Source organism: Microtus oregoni, unplaced genomic scaffold (genome assembly GCF_018167655.1).
Source record: "Microtus oregoni isolate MIOR12 unplaced genomic scaffold, Mior012 000008F_ref0000371, whole genome shotgun sequence".
Classification (NCBI taxonomy): domain Eukaryota; kingdom Metazoa; phylum Chordata; class Mammalia; order Rodentia; family Cricetidae; genus Microtus; species Microtus oregoni.
In genome coordinates, this window is record NW_024543067.1 from 6411593 (window position 1) to 6432012 (window position 20420).

The 20420-nt window shown below is 48.6% G+C and overlaps 1 protein-coding gene across 5 annotated transcripts in view; it reads right to left on the reverse strand.

Moving 5' to 3' along the window:
- Nucleotides 1-6831: 6831 nt before the first annotated feature.
- The window catches only part of Ptpn3 (protein tyrosine phosphatase non-receptor type 3), a 109677-nt gene continuing 96088 nt past the window's right edge, over nt 6832-20420 (reverse strand). For all 5 annotated transcript variants that reach the window (XM_041656975.1, XM_041656973.1, XM_041656976.1 and 2 more), the window contains 4 exons: nt 13999-14127; nt 13356-13501; nt 12691-12826; nt 6832-10368 (listed from right to left, as the gene is read on the reverse strand). In XM_041656975.1, coding sequence (XP_041512909.1) covers nt 10291-10368; nt 12691-12826; nt 13356-13501; nt 13999-14127 — 489 coding nt within the window. In that variant the 3' untranslated portion in view covers nt 6832-10290. The remainder of the gene's footprint in view (nt 10369-12690; nt 12827-13355; nt 13502-13998; nt 14128-20420) is intronic.

Below are 20420 nucleotides of genomic sequence, written 5' to 3' on the forward strand. Positions count from 1 at the left end.
CTGGAGCCGACCTCCACTAACAGAGTCGCTAGAGCTCAGCGTGCTAGAAAGCCTTGGCTTCAATCGCTGATTCTGCCCAAACTAGACGTGGTGGAGCGAGCCAAGAGTGGAGGCAGCAGGGTCAGCAGGGTCAGAAGTTCAAGGTCATCCTCTGCTATGTAGGAACTGACAGGCGTCTGGTAGACATTTATTCTCGTGCGTCTGGTAGACATTTATTCTCGTGTGTGTGTGTGTGTGTGTGTGTGTGTGTGTGTGTGTGTGTGTGTGCATGTGAGAGACAGAGGTGGGGGCAGAGGTGGGGGCACAGATGATTCTCTCTTTTTTTTTTTTAAATATTTATTTATTATGTATACAATATTCTGTCTGCATGTATACCTGAAAGCCAGAAGAGGGCACCAGACCTCATTACAGATGGTTGTGAGCCACCATGTGGTTGCTGGGAATTGAACTCAGGACCTTTGGAAGAGCAGGCGATGCTCTTAACCTCTGAGCCATCTCTCCAGCCCCCAGATGATTCTCTTATGAGGAGGGAGAGAGCTGGTGTAGATACCCAGAGATCTTCAGCTGAAGAAAGTGCAGGCACGGAAGCCTTCCTAGAGGAGGAGGCATCTGAGCTGGACCTGGGCAGCCAGGCTGGCATGGACCTGGGCGGCCAGGCTGGCATGTGACATGTGAATGTGAGGAAAGAAGACACAGCAGAGAACACCCTGAGGATATTCACAGTCACATTCTTTACAGGACAGGGGCAAGGAGACACTGTAGGGTATCAGCCAGAATACGGATCCTTAAAAGTAATGGCAAACACAAGCTTTCTCTACCTTGCAAAGAGAGCTGGGATAAAGGGGGCCATTTGAAGATTTGACCTTCAGTCTCCAAACTGAAGTGTTCATCTAATTCATAACCACATTTGCGATAGGAATGTAAATCAAAGGGGGACACCAAATGAAGAAAATCTGTCCCTTCTGAATTCTTGTCCTTGGGGGTAATAGAATTTGCATTCAAATAGTACCGGCCAAGACCAGGGTAACTCTTGTAGCTGGAGGAGAGGCTTCTGGGCACTCTCCAGGGTCTTATGCAATGAAGACAGGATGCCAAGGTGTTGTAGCCCGTGCAGGGCTCACAGAGGAACAGAGCAAAATGTCAGGGTCCTTAGAACTCAGACCTTCTAGGAGAGTCCTCCCTCATTCTGAGCATCAGATTCTCTGTGTCCGTCTTCCAGCCATACTCTGTGGAGGTGGGTCTGCAATCCAGCAGTTACTAGATGTGTGTGGCCCCCGTGGGACCCACACACATATGTATACACACAGACCCATAGTTAAAGATAAGCAAGAACTGTCCTCGTGTCATAAGTCCAACCCTCTAATTGTTCTCTTGGGTCGGATCCTCAACTGTGGGATTCTTGGTTATGGGTGTGCATTTTGGTGCCCTTGGCAACCACTGTGCTGCTCTCTGTCCCTATGGATTTTATTTTTCTTAATATTTTTAAAATTATTTTTCCACTTTAACATTATGAAATTTAAGTTAAGTGTGTGTGTGTGTTTGTATGTATGCTTTGTGTGTGTGTGTGTGTGTGTGTGTGTGTGTGTGCCCTCAGAGGCCAGAAGAGGGCATTAGATTCCCTAGAGATGATAGGTGGTGTGAACCACCTGTAATGGAGGTTGGAACCCAAACTTGGGTCTTCTGGAAGAACAGCAAATGCCTTAACCACTGATATCTCTTCAGTCCTTGAATTTGTTTATTCGGGACAACTTATATAAGTTGAACAATGTGGCCTTTTGTGACTGGCTTCTTTCACTTAGTATTTTTTAAATAATTAATAATTTTGATTTTTGTGTGTGTGTGGTGTTCATGTATGTATATTCATGGACGGAGGCTGGGAGGAGGATGTCAAGTGTTAGTCTCTGCCATAGCCCCTTGAGACAAGGTCTTTTACTGAACCTGGGGCTGGCAGCCAGAAAGTCCAATAGTCCTCCTGTCTCTGTACCCACATAGAGCTGGGGTTATCACACCTAGCTTTTTATGTGGGTGCTGGGGACTAGAACTCAGATCCACATGTTTGGGTAGCAAGCACTCTTACCCACTAAGCCATCTTGCCAGCCCTTGATAACGTTTTTAAGGTCAATCCATGAAACCTGAGTCAGCATTCCAGCGCTCTTAACGAGTAGGTAATGACCCACAGCTGAGAAGACTAACTGCGTCTCATCTACTAACTCACCAATTAGAGGATGGGTAGGTGATTGGGGGGGGGGGGTTGCAAAGCAGCTTGCTATGAACATCTTTCTTCTTGATAGTGTGAAGAAAGTAGAGGGGAGAAACTTTCTCCTAAATGAGAAAGGCTTAAAAGTACACACAGTTGGACAGGCAGGCAGGCACGCATGTGCACACACACACACACACACACACACACACCACCCCTCTGGGAGGTCATACCTGAGGATGATGTGCTTGAGTAAGTTAGGAGGAACACGAGAGGTTGAAGTAGGAGTGGTACATAGTAAGAAAGGGCCAGCTCTTAGGCCTCTGAGCTACTACGCTTCTGGATAGGGTTGACCCAAGTCAAAAGCAGAACTCCTACAAGCTATTATAATTAACTACAACATAGACTAGGTACAAGCAACAGGCTGTGGAGGACCTAGGGATTTTAATACTTACTTCAGAAAGGGTTTCTCTAGGTCTTCCTGTTCATGTGAAGGAGGGTTTTATGGTGGCTGTAAGTAGTGTGTTTTGTTCAGAAACCTGACTTCTGGCCTTGATCTCTATCATCTCCTCCTCATTTCCACACCTCCACAGCTTGCCAGACAGGCCTCTCTCTACAGTCTCAGTGAAATCTAAGGCCAGAGTTCCTTCCCAGAGGGGCCAGGGTGCTAGGCCAGAATGATGTCATCCTGGGGACATAGCCCAGCAGCTGCCCTGCTCCAGACATTACCCTTCCCACTAGGCTGGTCTCTTTTGTGCTTCCTCCTGGCAATGCCACGTGTGTTTCATCCCAAGTGTCCTCTTCTCTCCGCCATTTTATTAGCTGTGCAATTTAGATGACGAAGAACAAGAAAATGAGTTAGCACGATGGACAAATAGAAGACTAGAGTGGGCATCTCTGCCCCCACGGAGGGAGGAAGTATGGGCACCTACACTGGAGAGCGAACATTATCAGAGAAAACCGCGAAAGCTCGTGTGCCAAGTCGGTCGGCCAACAGAGGACATCAGGACCCAGGCTCAGAACCCAACCGCCACCTCCGGTGAGCCCTGCTCCCAAGCACCTGTGAAGCCTCTAAGAGCTCTGGTACCCAGAGGCGAGGTGGGGAGAAGAAAGTCAGAGAATCTGGGCCTCTAGAAAGAACTAGGATAAATAGGAGAAGCTAGCAGACTGAACAATTCCTATATGAAGCTATCTCCCCTTGTGAGATGGTGTGGTCTTGACTGTAGACTATGCAGAATCACCGGGGGAGTTGGGGTGAGGAATTGTCTAGATTAGTTTGACCTGTGGGGGTACACACGAGGGACTTCCTTACCTGGGTTGAGGGTCCTATCCTGAATGAGAAGGCGTGAGTACTGAGGGCAGTATACATGCGTTTATGGCTCTTCTTTCTTCCCCGACGGCAGACAAAACATCACCAGCGCCTGTTGCCCTGACTTCCCAGAAACAGTGGGCTATACCCTGAATAGAGAACCAAAGAACTTGGGCCCGCTGCAGAGCAGCATGTGTGAGAAGAGGCAGGGCATCAGAACCTCTGGAGATGAGTTAAAGGAGGTTGGGAGGCACCTGAAACTAGAAGCTGGGAACCAAACTAGTTCCTCTGGAAGGGCATCTAGAGATTCTAACCACTGCGCCATCGCTCCACCCCTATGAGAGGGGCATTCTAATCACTAGATTTGGCAACCAACACCATTTGAATGGATTGATATCTAAATAAAAATGGTACAAGAATCACCTAGAGTGAGTTTCATATATAGCTAGCTTGCCTAGGCTCCCGAGAGGAGCTCCACATGGCCTTAACTTAGACTTAGATCCAAAGGACAACACCTCTCTTCCCAGTGTCTAGTTCCCGTCTGTGGAACCCATCCCATCCAGCTGCCATCTGGAAACAGTCCTGTTGTTAGCTTCTCCCCCTGAGCACCTGCCAGCCATGGGGCAGACTGGCCATCACTCCTTCCTGAGAAACAGGTTTAAGCCATGCCAACTTACTTCCATCCCCTCTGCTACGATCTATCTCTCTGGGGACCTTTGCTGCCACCTACAATGACCTGTCTGTGCTTGTCTCTGGTTCAGAAGGCCCGGGTCAGCCAGGGTTTGGCTGTGGCCAGAAGTGACTCTTCTAAGTTGGTGTAGAGGATGGAAAGAGACTGTTGTTTCCAGGGGAGGATGCCAACTGTGTCTATATAATCACCCCCCTCCCCTGTTAATGGAACTGAATTTTAGGGCTGGCTCAGCCATTTAGATGGCTCAGACGTTAAGAGCATTTGCTGCTCTTTCAAGGGAGCCTGAGTTTGGTTCCCAATACCATATTAGGTAGCTCACAAGCCATTTTAATTCCAAGAACCCGAGTTTGTAAGAAGTAAACTACTTTACTCCAGTCACCTTTGCTTTGGCTTTTGGATACATAAAAAAACTACATTGCAAACCTCACCTAAAATGTGCCAGGGGCTCAATGGACTTAGTGGGTCAGCAAAGGCAAAAATACACATGATAAAATTGGCTTCTGTGCTACCCTGAAGATAAGGCTACATAATAAGGCCACAGCAGCAGAGAAAACGGTGGCAGGATGCAGAAGCGTGAATGTTGGTCCTTTTCGCCTTTCACAAGGTCCACTGAAAGTGAAAGAACCAAGGCCATCAGCGACAGGAAGGACGCATGCTGCGCTCTAGAGCTGGCGGATGGTAGCCTGCACTTGGAGCTGATTAATATCTTCAAACATTGAAAAGTGCCAATTCTTTTGTCCTCCCGAATGCAGCTTTCAACAGCAACAGCCTTGAAGTGTGAAGATACCAGACAAGAGCAGCAAGGGTTTCCAGTCAAAATGTGGGAGCCTTGCAGCTCCAAGGCCAGATCTGGGGGCAACCTGTCAAACTAAGTTTTTAGGAGGCCACCAACTTCAAACTGAAGAGGCACAGCTAGAGGATCTGGGGTGACATCAAGACCAGATCTTTGGCTATGAAAAACCCGAAAGCTTTGTCTTCCAGAACCCTGAAAGCAGTTGGATGAACCTCCAAGTCTTCCCCCAAAGTGGGCAAGCTAGAAAATCTGGGCTGAAGCCGGGCGATGGTGGCGCACGCCTTTAATCCCAGCACTCGGGAGGCAGAGGTAGGCGGATCTCTGTGAGTTCGAGACCAGCCTGGTCTAGAGAGCTAGTTCCAGGACAGACTCCAAAGCCACAGAGAAACCCTGTCTCGAAAAAACAAAAAAACAAAACAAAAAAAAAAAAAAAGAAAGAAAATCTGGGCTGGAGCCATGGCCACCATTTGGGAGTCTCACGTGACGGTGGAAGGACAGGAATCTCCCCAGAGGGCAGAACTGGACTGTCAGGTGCTGTTCTAGGGACTGGTCACTGCCAGAGGGAGCTCTGCTCTTCCTGTGCGGTGACAGGACTGGCTGACCGTGTGGGATGGTGACTCCATGCTGCCGGCTCACCCATATTTCCAGTGGCTGCTTCCTGGGTTGACTTCACTGTTGTTCTGTACAAATTATGTGAGAACTATGGCTGTCAAGTAATCAGGGAATTAAATAAAACCAAACAGACAAATAAACAAAACCCCACACATATCAAAAGTAGATAGGTAAGCCTGAAAATCACTACTTCAGTAATTTTCTTTTAGTCATATGTCATGATGACATGGAGTTTGTGCTGTTGAATGGGGAGAAGAGTGACCACATGGGGACAAAGGGTTCACTGTCCCTCAAATTCTTTCTCAGCTAGACCACATGAATTTTAGTTGGGCATACTGTTTTCTTTTTCTGGTTGACAGGGTCTCGCCCATCTCAGGCTGGCCTGGGACTCATCATGCAGACCAGGTTGGTAATGGATTCCTGGAGATGCACTTGCCTCTGTCTCCTGAGTGCCGGGATTAAAGGCGTTTGCCACCAAGGCCCTTGAAATATTTTTCTAACGTTTAATTACTTTGTAGGTGTGTGAGTATGGGGGGGGGGGGTCAGGAAAGCGTGCAGGGCTCTCTGCTTCCACTACACAGGATCTGGGGATGGAACTCTGGTCATCAGGCTCCATAGAAAGTGCCTTTACTCACTGAGCCATCTCACTAGGGTCTCATGTCATGTAGTCCAAGGCGGTCTTGAACTTGATATGTAACAAAAGGACCTCAAACTCTTGGTCCTCCTGCTTCTATTTCCTGGATTGAACCCAGGGCTTTGTGCAAGCTATGCACGCACTCTATCAACTGAGCACACCCCTAGCCCCAGCGTATGGTTTCTTGGCAATAAAACTACCCCCTTGAAAGAGCTATGGCCCTGGGATTAAGGACATAGGTCTTGCTTTTCTCTTCCCCTTCCTGTTATGCTGTCTAGCACCTGAATGTGTCTGGACGTCAAGGTAGAAGCTGCATCCTGAGTACGGGAGAGCAGGTTGGGGGAACCTGGGAGCCTGTTGATCGCAGAACCACTCAGCAACCCTGCAGGAGGAAGGGTAGGGCTTCGTGCAAGCTTCTACAATAGCAGAACACAATTCTGGACTAAAATCGGTCACCCAACGTGAATGTTAAGGCCAAATGCTGCCTGAGAAATCACAACCAAAGCGAGGGTGAGATGGATAGACAGCATTTGAGTTGACAGGAGCAGGGGCAGGAATCAGACATACCAATAAAACTGTGCACAGACAGTAACAGTGTTGCATAGTCTGAGTGCTTTTATATTGATCAAACTGTTTTTCAGTAGAGTCCCCGACAATAAGTCAGAATGAAAAACATTCCAAGTTTACAGAAAAACATATTGCTGATCGACTAAGATACTTTACAAAACACGGCTTAGCACAGTCCTTTGGTTGCTCCAGTGGTACGAGAGCTATCAAGACAGGGGCAGGGCTCGTGTCCATCTCCGAGGTGTGCTTTTCCCCAGGCTGAGGTCGCCAGGGCTTTGCCATCTTTACTAGGCCTGCTCTAGGATGACAGGCAAGAACCAGGAGGGTGGTGAGTTTTATCATCACAACTCCACAATGACAAGGGCTGAGACAACCTTTTAGGCACAAGTCAAAAAAACAGGGTATGTTTCTCTAGGTCAGTTCTTCGGAATTGGTTAAGGTTAAACCGTTTCCCTGCAATCTAATTGTGAGTTCATTTTGTCCATCTGGTCATCAGTCCCTTTCAACCGAAGCAAACACACGAACACACAATTACCTGAGACCAGAGGGAGAAATATCTGTCAGATCAGGTCTGGACTAGGTCCTGTCTCTTACAATCTCTCCTGCGGATACTGCCTCTTAGTTACCTTGGGAGGATGAAGAGGGTACTCACTGCCCCCCAAATGAAAAATTGTAAGGCTGGGGATGGGTGGTGGGGGAGATCAACCAGGAACCCAGCTGTAAGAGAAGCTACACTAGTCTCAAAACATTTAGGTAACAATGACCGTGGGAGGAAGCTAAAAATACTGCTACAAGTTTGAGATCCAGCCACCCTGTCTCCCTACCCCTAAACAAGCTTCTCTGAATTTTTCTCACCATGTATGGGTTCTAGAGAGCGATGCCAGCAGGGGACCCATCCGGATGAAGCCAGCACATTGGGGCATCTGATATGATCTTCTGGAAGGTGCTAGAATATGGGCTATAAATATCTTCTCCATTCACATCCAGCCAAATCTCCCAGGCAAAATATTTAGCCTGATTCTGATGCAATTCTCGGGATGAAACTTGTTTTCTTAAGAGCAGCTGTGGAAGTGTAGGATGCAGGGGAACGGGAGCTCAGAGCTTTGGTTTGTGACTGGTAATGCTGACCCCGTTTACTTGGGGGTTCTGCTCCTTGAGATTATTATCTTCTCGTCTTGCCCTTCCCAGGATGCCAGGGACTTTGTTTCTGGCGCTGTCTGCTGTGTCTGAACTGCTGGCCCCACACAATGGCAGAGAGGCCAGCTGCAGCCTCCTCGAGCTTCCCGGACAATTATGTAAGTGGAGCAGCAGCGTCTTCCTGACCACATTCAACAGCCTGTTTCTAGAAAATCATAGAACAATCTCCAAGGACATTGAGTCTTTGCAAGGGCTTTGCACACAGGGTGTTGATAAACATTTCAATCAAACAGTGGTTTGCTGAGCAGCCTGACTCCCCTGCAATGCAGCCAGCATTCTCTGCGCCTCCTTCTTTTTGGTGCTTTGCTGAGGGTGTTTTCAGAATCTAGGCTGAAGAAAGGTATCAGTCCTCTGTCTTCTGAATGTTTTCCCTCTGGAACACCGCCCTATGAAAACTCAGTGGGTTCCATATTTCTGATGCATTTTGGGGTCAACCACAGAGAAGTCAACTTCCCTAAGTCTTCAGTAGCACTCGTTTAAATATTCCAGTGGCCGGAAATTAATTTCCATAGTATGATCTCATTCTGTCTTCAAGTTCCAAGTATTGGATCTCATTATCTTACGCAGAAGGAAGCACAGACACAGTTCCCAGGTTCCTAGGCAGAGGGCTAACTTGGCACTGAGTGGGCTAGAGACCCATTCCAGTTTCTCGTTACATAGGGCACCGGGGATTGCACTCTCCCGCTCACACCATAGAGCAGTAAGATGTGCGTGGGTAAGAGACAGGCAGGAGGGAAGTAGAAGGAGGTGCTGAACCTACAGCTAAAGAATGTTCAGAACATAAAGAACGTTCAGAAACCTGGGCTCCTCTGCACGGTCCCTACCCACCTTGCTTTAATTGGCTCAGGGCCTGCTAAGTATCAATGTAGCTTCACAGACTTCCACGATAACACCCAAGTATCCCTTTCCCATAAGTACCACTAAGAAACCTGCTGACATTCTTCTGAATACACAAAAACTGCTATTTAAAAATACCACCTTAAAGCATACATGTAATTTATTTTTCCTTAAATAATAATTCGCTACAATCCTGCCAAAAATTTTTTTAAAAAAATTTTAACCATGGTATTCACAGAAGCAGAATTCTTGAGGACAATCAACATCCCAGAGTACTTAGAATAAATTAACATCAAATTGTGTTTATATTCAGATAGTCTGATTCTCTCCTTTGAAATGAAATGGAGACCATTGTAACTAAGGATGAATGCACACATTTGTTCTGTACAGAGATTCATTCTTTACATAAACTCAACAGTAATTTGAATCAAGTCAGGAATCCTGAGAAAGGTCACCCATCACACACACACACACGCACACACACGCCACCCTCAAGAAGCAGTGTTTCTTATGGTCACTTACTACAAGTTCTTTTCTCAGAAGGGTTCAAAATTCTGGATGCTATTTGGATATCTGGATGCTCCCATCCCTCCCGTCCCCAGGAAAATCGTCTTGTTTCAAGTGTGAGAGCTTGAAGTAGCAGCAATCCATATAGAGATTCAGTAGTCGGCGATTCCAGTCACGGTGTCTGAGTAACAGTAAGGGGTGAGCAGAGGCTCACCTGCTTCTAAAGCTAAGTAAGACTCGGCGTTAGGCAGAGACCATTTCCCAGTCTCAGCCGAGAAGCCACCTGAACATACATTACGAAACCGGTTCAGGCACTGGGGGTGATCCTGAAGAAAGGAATTCAGGGGTCAGGGGAATGGGGTGCTTTGGAACATGAGCTCAGAAGGAGTGGAGATGAGGCAGAGGGATGGAAGGCAGAATAGACCCTGCTCATCCTCCAGCCTGGAGTCCCTTGTGCCCTGCCTATGGTACATTCATCTGAGTTTTCCCTGGTGTCAGGGGTAATGGCCACCAACTGCCAAGGAAGTTCGGCCCTTGGAGTCAGTCCCACACAGATCAACACACAAAACACCTGAGCAACCACAAGTAGCCACATTGGTTTCTGGCGGGAGGAGAGTCAACAGTACTGATGGCGTCCCCTCTCACTGCTTGAGGATGGCTGACGGGGAGCGGTGATGTTGGAGGGAGAAACACAGTTCCCAGTTGGAAATCCCCTGCGGCTTATCTCTCTGGGCCCAAAGATGTCATAGCGGCATGCATATCTGCATCAGCAGGTCCTATGTACAGGGTATCTTTTCCACAGAAATTTGAATTTAAAGTGCCTGGGTTCCAATAAGCTCATCCCTTCCCACAGGGACCAGCATCTCCGGGGGCCTCCAGGGAAATGGGCATCCCCTTCTTCAGGAAGTTGCCCCAGGGATGAAGGAATGACCGCTTCACAGCTGTCTTAACTGGGATCCAGCCTCTGGACTAAGCCTTCTTCATACACTCGAAGAATCGCTTCACACACAAACTTGTATTGGCTCTGGAAGAGAAAAGAAAGCTGTCAAGTCCAGAGCCCCAAGAGTGCTGCCTCACCCCATGCTTGAGGGTATCTCTGGGATGTTTATTATGTTTCCACCCTGGGTGCCAATGCTGGTCTTTGCTGGGAAAGAGGAACTCACATCTTAGCAGACTGGGGTAGGGGGCTGCTCTCAGGAAGTACAGGAGTTAAGCACTGACCGGTATTCATCTTTCTCTGCCTGATGACTAAACACAGTTGCTATAGTGCTTGTTGTCATGGCTTTCTTAGTATGATAGACTGACCCTCAAATTATGAGCACAGATAAACCCTTCCTCTCAGGCTTCTTAGGCACTTGGCCGCACACAGCCATGAGAAAAGTAACTAAGACAAAGACTGACATGGAAGCCCTGGTGACAAGAAAGGGCTGTTTGGAGAAGTGTCTGAGAGGACCCCCCACTCCTGTCCTGGCCTGGAATACCTGGACATGTGCAGAGGCCCAGGACAGAGGTGGGTGATTGAGGATACAGACACAGGTGAGCTGGCATTGGGGGTGGGACAAGGAATCTCGATTTCATTTTTCTTAAGGGAGTTAGGGAAGATGCTGATTATTAGATAGTCCTTCAATATCCTTGGAGGATTGATTTTAGAACTCCCTGTGGATATCCAAACCCTCAGTTCTTCCAATCTTTTCTATAAAATGGGACAGTATTTGCTTATAGCCTACGAGCACCCTCCACATACCATCCTGTATACTTTCAAAATCACCTTTCTAGCAGGACATGGTGGTACATCCATTGGGAGGCAGAGGCAGGTGGATCCCTGAGTTCTAGGCCAATGGTTTACATAGCGAGTCCAAAATAACCTCCATCGCAAATACCACCAAAACCCCAAAGCAAAACAAAAATTACCTCTTGTTATTCCTAATATATAACACAGCATGAATAGTTACACTGTGTTTTGTGGGGAAGAGAAAAGAGTCTTCATACGGTTATGCAGAAGCATTTCCCCCATCTTTTGATCTGTGGCCACTTGAATCCTTGGGAGTGGAGCCACATATGAAGAAGGCTGACAAGGTCTTGCTAAGTCGTCCGGTAAGCCTTAAGATTGTAATCCTCCTGCCTCAACCTCTAGACTAGCTGGGATGAGAGTCTTGTACCACCAGGACTGGCTGAGGGTGTTTGGTGATTTCAAACCAGCATCTATTTAGTCTTCCATACTTTAAAACACAGCAGATGATGACCTTAAGGAGATGATTGGTTTTCTTATTCTTAGTTATTCGTGTGGCAGTGGGAGGAGCTTGCCTTCCAGGAGATCCCATACAGACTGGGAACAAGCATCCTTACCTACTACGTTATCTCTGTGGCCTGTGCTGTAGTTCCCAGGTACGAACTAAGGACTCATAATCTCCTAGGGAAATATTACAGCCTCTGTCCAGCAGCCTGTGATGGCTCTGAAGTGGTTAGAACACAGAGTTCCTGTTCTTGCCTTGCTAACTAAACCGTCTCACCTACCCCGGAGGTTTCATCAGGAGGCTGCTACCCTGTCTTTGACAACTCATTTTTAAATATTCTTCTAGAACATTCTGAGATACCCTTGGGGCTTTGCCCATCATGACTGAGATTACAAACTTAGCCAGTTCTACTCAACCCAAGCTTGGGTGGTTTCTGTTTGGACAACTCTAGTCTAGTGAATGAATGATCAAAGGCAGGACAGCTCCTATCTGCAAGACAGGGAAACTGAGGCCCACAGAGGGGTTCAGGGGTTACCAGAAGGTTGACAGTGTGTGAGGAGGAGGACAAGCAGGGTATTTCCTCCTAGGGACACTTGTCATATTAAGTAAGCACCCAGGCACAACACAGGAAGAGACAGCCCATGGTGAGGGATCCCAGGTGACTTTGCTTCTGATGGTGATGATGGGATGCAAGCAGGGCCGTTCCTGGGCTTGAGTGGCACCTAGAATACGCCAGAGGTACACGGACTGCACGCAGATGGGCCCAGGCTTTGCGGTCACTGCACCTCCGACAAGCTGTGTGACTCTAGGCACTGACTCAGTTCCCTTGAGCTTCATCCTATCCCCGACGTCCCTGGCTATAACTGCTCCTGTGTGAACTCAGAAAATGTGGATCTCTGCCTTCTGGTTGTTGTTATTGTTCAGACAGGGTCTCAGTATATAGTCCTGACTGACCTGGGATGTTTTATATAGACCAAGCTGGCCTCAAACTCAGACATCCACCTGCCTTTGTCTTCTGTGCTGGGAGTAGAAGCGTGCATCACTATACCCAGCCAACCGCAACCATTTGTGTTTTATTACGACCTTTTCTTAATTACTGAGTTTCTACTTACTGATGTCTGCACCATCATGGCGCGCTGGTCTCTCATTTTCCGGACAATATCCAGCGGGTAAATAGGCAGATTCCTCTCAATTAAGCACATGGCTGTTTCCATAGTGACCAGCACACCTGTCCGACCTATTCCAGCACTAGGGAGGAGAGAGAAACGGAGACTCGGGATCTGTCTAGGAATCCTTTCTGCAAGGCTGAGCTGAACCCCTCATCAAGGCCGCCAATGCTGACCCAGGCGAGCCCTGATGTTGGTTTCAAGAACAGAAAGGACACATTCATGTGTGATCTTAAGCTTGTCAAAAGAAAAAGCCCGTTCCCACAGGTCCTGAGGCTCAGATTTAATGAGAAACCCATCCATGGAACAGAAAGTTCACTCCTTCTCTGAGTCATAAGTGCTGTCAAGCTCAGAAACTTTGGGACAAGGAGGTGTGGCAGGGTTTTCCTTTTCAGTGTCCAGCTGCACTTGTTTATGACTTATTTATATATGTCCAGCACATGTTCATGGCTTCACTACATTTCAAGTATTTAGAAATTGTTAGGAAATAAGCATAGTCTAACAGGAGCATGTGACTTTGTGGGACAAGGGTGGGTTTCGTGTCTGACTATTCCTCCTGGCCTTCCCAAGGAGTAGAACCATTGAAAACAGAATGCAGTAAAGGTCAGTACCTGCAGTGAACGAGGGCAGGCTCCCCGCCTACCCTCAGGGACCTCACGTACTTCACAAACTCCAAGAAGTCTGAGGAGTCATCAGGCACGCCGTGGTCAGGCCACGCAACATACTGGAGATGGGTCACTGTGTGTTCTTCCCCAGTCTGTGGAAGATGTGGCCTCGGTGAGTCATCAAAGCAGTGAGCCCTGCCGTGGACCCCAGCCAGGGTGGCCTTATCCTCAGTGTCCTCTTGGCCTTCTGTGGCCAGCTCTGCTATGGTCTCAGTCAATTCCCACCAAGTTCCCACTCTCCCAAAATATCACTCTTGCCCCCAAGACATTGCTTTCTTGACCTTTTTGACCTCCAGTCATTTGGTATAATGTCTTCCAGACACATCCCACATTGGCATTTGTCCAAAATGTCCTTTTTTGAGGCTGAACACTATTACACAGCTAGGCCTATTTTGTTTACCCACACACCATTGAGGGACAGACCCCAGGGCCGCCTCTCCCTCTTGGCCCCTGTGAATGGCAGAGCTCCATACATGGGACACTGGCTCTCCACCACCCAGGTGACATTGCAGCAGAGGTGAACAAGAAACTCCGCAGGGGCTCCTGACTGGGCCTGCCCCTCCACCATGTCCCTCGGGACCACACTCACCTCAGTGTTTGTAACTAGCATTTCTCGGGACACATAAGCAATGGTACAGTCCTCTGCTTGACACTGGACGTGAAAGATGCCGTGGTCCATGACGTCAGGGGGATCTGGCCAGTACTGGTGACATTTGGTCTATAAGAAACCAGAGACTACGAGTCAGGCTTTTCTGTGGGGCATAACCAGGGGCAGTTATACTGCATGACAGCCAGAGACATCTGTTCAAGGAGGAATGACAGGAGAGGAGAAACTCAGATGAGACCACTTGGGCCCATGGCCTGAAGAAGGGAGTCAACTTATCTAGGTTTTGTTCACTGGGAGAGCAATGGGGCCTGGGTTTTTAGGGTGGGCCAGCCTACCAGAAGCCAGTCGGCCAAGGGTGTCACCTTCTCCTCTGTGGTTTGTTCATGGGAAAGCAATAGGGCCTGGATTTGGGGGCTACCTACACTCTACCCGGGCTGATCCAGGTTCCTTGGGCCTCTTTTCCGCTCTCAGCAGCCTCGGCCACCTCACCTCTCCTCATCTTCCACCTCCCTCACAGGAGCCTTGGGACACTGCAGTTAAGAGCTCACTGGGCATCAGACAGGGTGCTGCTGGAAGAACTTTCTCTCCACTTATTGGCCATTTGACTTCCAACAGCCCTTGACCTGTCTATATCTCTGGTTTTCACACACTGACAGAGGCCAGAGAGGTTGCAGGATGGAGGCACTGGTGGGTGAGGTCAACGGGGGTCATCAATACTGCTGTTGTGAAAGCTACAGTAACTGAATGACATTGGCCAGCTTCCTCAAAAGTCCTCATTTAAAAAACTTCCAAGCCGAGACAACAACCCCTTTCCATGCAAACAGGGCCTCCTACAACCTCAAATGCTTTCATAGGAAATAGGGTTTGGGGCCTCGGAGGGTATAGACTTTGTACCTGTCCCTCTGAGGGTGGTGAATGGCTCAGTGGGTAAAAACACTTGCTGTGTAACCCTGATGATGAATGTTTATCGCCCAAATCCATGGAAGAAGGAGAGCGCCAACTCCCATAAATGCTTATTTCTACATGTGTGCTCTAAGCATGTTCAACACACACATACACACACAATAAATCAAAGTTGTAAAATATTTTTTAAAGGTGGGCTGAAGAGATGGGGCAGAGGTTAAGACAACTGACTGTTTCTGCAGAGAATCAGGGTTCAGTACCCACCACCCACATGGCAGCCCACAATCATGTGTGACTCCAGTCCCAGGGGATTTGATCCCTTCTTCCGGCCTCCATGGGCACCAGGGACACACTGGGACGCAGACATACACACAGGCAAAACATTCATACACATAAAATAAAATTAAAACAATTAAAAGTAAATAAAAAAATTCCCAGTGGAGCCAAGACTTTCCATACAGCAAAGGAGGAATCTAGGGCACTGTGCGCTAAGACTAGCCATGGCCACAAAGCTGCTATGACATAGTCTAGCATTCATCCTGTGGTTTGTCACAGTGTCTGCCAATATGCCAGCTGTGGCTTTCTAACGTTCCCATGCTCTATTTCCCCTTCCAAACCCTGTAGCCTCTTCCAGAAGCCACTGTGGCTCCCATCTCTGGCTTCCACAACAGGGGAAAGTCTAAACTGCCCATAGTTACTCTGTCCAATATTGACTCATTTAACACCAATAATTACATATCGTTATTATTATTATAGATTTCTGTGTTGGTCCAGCTAGCTCAAGCCACCCTCTTGCTTTGGTCTCCTGAGAGCTTGCACTGTAGGCATGTGCCATCATGCAGAGCTTAGAGAGGAAAAAAATTCCTCCTAAAATCTAGACTGGTGCCCACGTAACTAAAAATGACATTCGTTTATAGCAGAAAGGTGGTATAACCAACAGACACATGGAACTTGTCGGGAAACAGCTCTCCCAGCATCTTCTCAAATGGCACCGTGACTATCTGAAATTAGAGTATGCGGTGGGGGCTGGAGGTAAAGGTTCATTGAAACAGTTTGGATGGAAATTTACCCCGGTGGAGACACTCTCCGCCTCTCCAAGATTGAGTGCTTGCTGTCTGCAGGGTCAGAGGCAGAACTGCTGGACAAAGACTGTATGCCTGTCTGTCCATCTGAACCTGTGTCTCTCACCTGTACAGAAGAAGAAAACTGCCCCTCGGCTCCCCAGGGTTCTGCCCTAGGTTAGCTGGGGGAAGATCTCCAAAGTGAAATGTCCCCGTGCAAGGCAGAGCTACACAGACCTGCACACTCCGGTATCTTTATCCACAAGGAATCTGCAGGGAACTGGACTCATTGTAAGTCTTTCTGGATCTGGACACACTAGGGATGCAGTGGAAGAATCAGAAGTCCATGAAGGGCCTTGCACTCTGTCCTGTTAATGTGCCCTATAACCCAGTGTGCATCTCGTAAGCCTGTCTCATGACTGCTGGCGAAGGGGTACAGAAGCCCCACATCTTTGGAAAAGTATCTGTTAAGCCCCCAGGGGTGCCTTTATGTTCACATTGGCCACAAGGAATGGTGACTATGGCTGGATTATCTAAGGCTCAGAGGATTTACCCCGTGTCAGGCCACAAGAACTACGAGAACAGAGCACAGATGTCACTCCAGGCTGTGACGATAAGAGGAAAGGGGGCCGACCACCACAGAGAAGTGGGTCGTGGAAGGACAATAGCCACTGCAGCTGCTTGGTAGGCCATAGCTACTGGCAGATGTCGCCAGAAGGACTCGGAATACTGTCTCCACAAAGTGTTGTAAGTTTATGAGACTGCGCTCATCTTCTGCTCCCAGCCATCCATTAACTCCAAGAAGAGGATCTGGGAAGGAAAGGCAACGCTGAAATGACTTTGGAAAGGAAGTGCTCTCGGGGACCAGAGAAACATTCTGAAGGCTGGGTTCATGGCAGAGGAAGAATGTCTCAGGAAGATGGGCCAGATGGGGTTTGTGGGAGAGCTGTGGGCCCAATTAGGAAGGCTGTATCATCAGTTCTTAATTTCTTGCTAACTTAGCTGGTCAACAAGCATCCCTGAGGGAGGGTTTGATGAATCAGAGATGCTATGGCATTATCCTCTGGGTGCTTTTCCCCCCAGTCAAAGGAATGCAGATAGAAAGGACAGGCCGCACGGGTCGGGGCAGACCAGGTAAGAGCGATAGATGTCATGGTCAGAGTGGTCAGGGATCTCAGGACTAAAAGCCTATTATAGGTGAGGCAAGGACAGATCATTTAGGCTGGAGGAAAAGGAGGCAGGATGGAAACCAGGACTAAAAGCCCATAACAGACGAGGCAAGAACAAATCATTTAGGCTGCAGGAAAAGGAGGCAGGATGGAAAGGGTCACCTGGGCGCAACAGACTACTCAGGAGAGTTGCACAAAGGGCACAGGTTAATCTGGAGACAGGCAACATTTTGCTCTGTGCATTTAGGAGATGTGCATCTATAGGGGATGGGCAGGACATGCTGGCCCAGACCCTCTGTCAAAGCCCAGCTGAAGGCAAAGTGGATAAATCAGCCTATGAAAATTCTGGGCCAGTGAGCTGTTGCTTCTGCTGCGAGGGAAATGGGATGGTCCTGAGAAGAGATAGGAGGGACCAAGAGGGACAAAGTGGGAGCCATTTGGGTACCAATGGCACCGAACAACGATGGGCAGATGAAGTGAGGAGGTGGGGGAGCTGAGACCGGCTTCAGGTGGCTAGTGCTGGTGGCTAGGTTAAGTAGATTGTGCCTCTGGTTCCGACTGTAGGCTCAGGGGCAGGGGCTCCGTAAGTGTCCACACGAGGGGTTGGTTGGTGGCTTTGGGCTCATCTTACATAATGGCACTAAGTAGAAGTGTTCAAGCAGAAAGTAAGCAGTTGGCCTGGCGGTTCGCGAGCTGGAAGGCTTGTGAGACCACCTGAGGGCATCTGGATACTAACCAGACTCAGGAATCAGTCCCACGGGGGGGAAGCCATCTAACCTCTATGGGCACATCATCAAGCACACACAGGAAACAGAGGGAGTGCCAAGAGGCAGGTCTGTGTCACCCCAAACCTCTTCTTGTCAGCCTCGGGACAGTCATGGTCTTTATCGCTATTCAGAGCAAATCCACTGCCTCTGGTCCAGTGAGACAATGGGACACCAGGACTTAACCTTCTAGAAATCCACTCTCAATACTCAGAGCCACTCAAGAGATGGGCATTGTCTTTCATGGTGATGTGGAAACTGGAACTTTTCAGTCCTATTCAAAGCCTTGCTTTAACTGACCAGTGAGACAGGAAAGAAGATTAGCCAGCCACACTATTCATATGGAGATATAAAATACAGCCCCCAACCCCCAGGGAAAACACACATCTGATGCAAGGCAAGGGAGATTGGTTCCCCCAAACCTCCACAGAGAACCTACTCAAAGCCACCCTCAGGAGACAAGGACAGAGGTCAGTGACCCCTGCAATCTTTCTGAGCACAGGTGATGAGAGACGCTGCAGGTGGCCCCCTGAACACGGAGATTGTACGGACTCCACGCAGCACAGGAAGGGCATGGGACTCTAGGGCATGCCTGCGGGGAGACCCACCTCCTACAGGCACGGACAGCATAAGAAGAATGAGCGGGAAGCCCTGGAAAGTTCATCTTACAGCCAAAGAGGGGCAGAGCCATTCACCGGAATGACTGAGCCAGAAGGAGTGGCAGTCGACTGGGCCTGGAGGACAAAGGGTGCAGGTCACCCAAGAATCTGTAACAGGAGAAGGAAGCAGGGACTTTGGACTTTAAAAGGACAGGTCTCTAACTATTGATGAAGGGCAGACAGAGTAAGTGGCCCAGGCCCAAGATGCTAAAGGGATGGGCAGGCCTCCAGGGACTCTCCAACACATGGAAGCAGGCTGGTGAGTTACACTAAGAAGAAAAGGGAGACAAAGAAACCCACTGGGCCACAAGGAGACCTCAGGTGATAGGAAAGGGCAGATGGACGGGCAGGCTCTAGGAGAGCGGATGGATGAGGGTGAGATTTCTCGGGTCACCGAAAGGACCTTTCTTTCCTGAGCTAGGACAAACAGATGGAGGGAGGGAGGGGCTGCCACCAGAGCTGATCCTCGGTCACCTGCCATTCCTTCAGGGGCTCCCGGTTCTGAGGAGCAGGAGGACTGTCTAGCTGGAAGGGTGGGAGGGAGCTTTCAAATAGCAAGAAGCCTGACACCAGCAAGACCATGACGGTGTTGAGTCACTGGGAGGATTCAGGTGTCAGCTTGGAGGAATGACATCATGAACTCAAAGACCTCAGGGGACAGCAGAGAATCAGCTTTGCAAACGGCTCCATAGGAAACACAGAGTCTGGGCACCCAAAGTACCAAAGGCAGGAGGAACATAGACTATCTGCCATCAACAACAAACCAGAATCGGAGGCTGCCAGGTCTGGAGGCAGATTCCTGTTTGTGGCAGTCACGTGACTTGTGCCACTAAAAAAGCCTCCACCTGGGTCTAGGATCACTTGAACATTCTGTCCCTTGCATTTCAGCCCTAGCTCCACAATACATAATAGAAAAGGAGGTAAGTGTGGCTGGCCTCAGATACAGGGCTCGGGAAAGAATGCTTGGACTCTATTATCAGTGGTTCTTTTGGTGTGTGTGTGTGTGTGTTAATTTTTAATTTTTTTTTCTGAGCTATTTTTCTATAGCTTTGGAGCCTGTCCTGGGAATCACTTCGTAGACCAGAGTAGTCTTGAACGCCCAGAGATCCACCTGCCTCTACCTCCTGAGTGCTGGGATTAAATGAGTGTTCCACCTCCACCCGTTAATATTTGTTTGTTTGAGACAGAGAAGTCAGGCAGCTGAAAGAGCTAAATCCAAATGACCATGACGGCGTCTGCTGGACACTAGAAACACACAGTCCTCTGAGTTCATTATAGAGACTGCCCAGCCTTCCCCAGTCCCCTAGCGTGATGGGCGCTATCACTGTCTCAGCTGCCAATTGAGGAATGCCAAGGTCAGAAAGGCTGGTAACTTCATCAGGAGGAACTGTTTTCAGCCCCGTCTGGCCTAGGGCTGCATAAAGTTGCCAAGAGTCGAAGGTGTGCATTATCAGAGGGAAGGGACACGTCGCCTTTGCAGACTACAATCTTACTGTGTGAGGTGAGACACCGATCCCACGTGGTGAGCAGAGCCACAGGCAGCACAGGAGTGGGGCAGGTGGGGTGAAGGGAGAGGTACTGCTTTTTAGCTTGTCTTTTTAAGAATTATTTTTAGATTTACTATTTTACATGTACGAGTGTTTGTACATGTGTGCCATGTGTGTGCTAGTGTTCATAAAGATCAATCAGAAGAGGGTGTTGGATCCCCTGGAAACGAAGTTACAGATGATTGTGAGCTGCCACGTGAGGGCTGACTTGAACTCTGGTCCTCTGGAAGAACAGCCAGTGCTCTAAACCGCGGAGCTGTCTCTCCAGCCCTTCTTGCTTGCTTTAATAGATCCACATAAG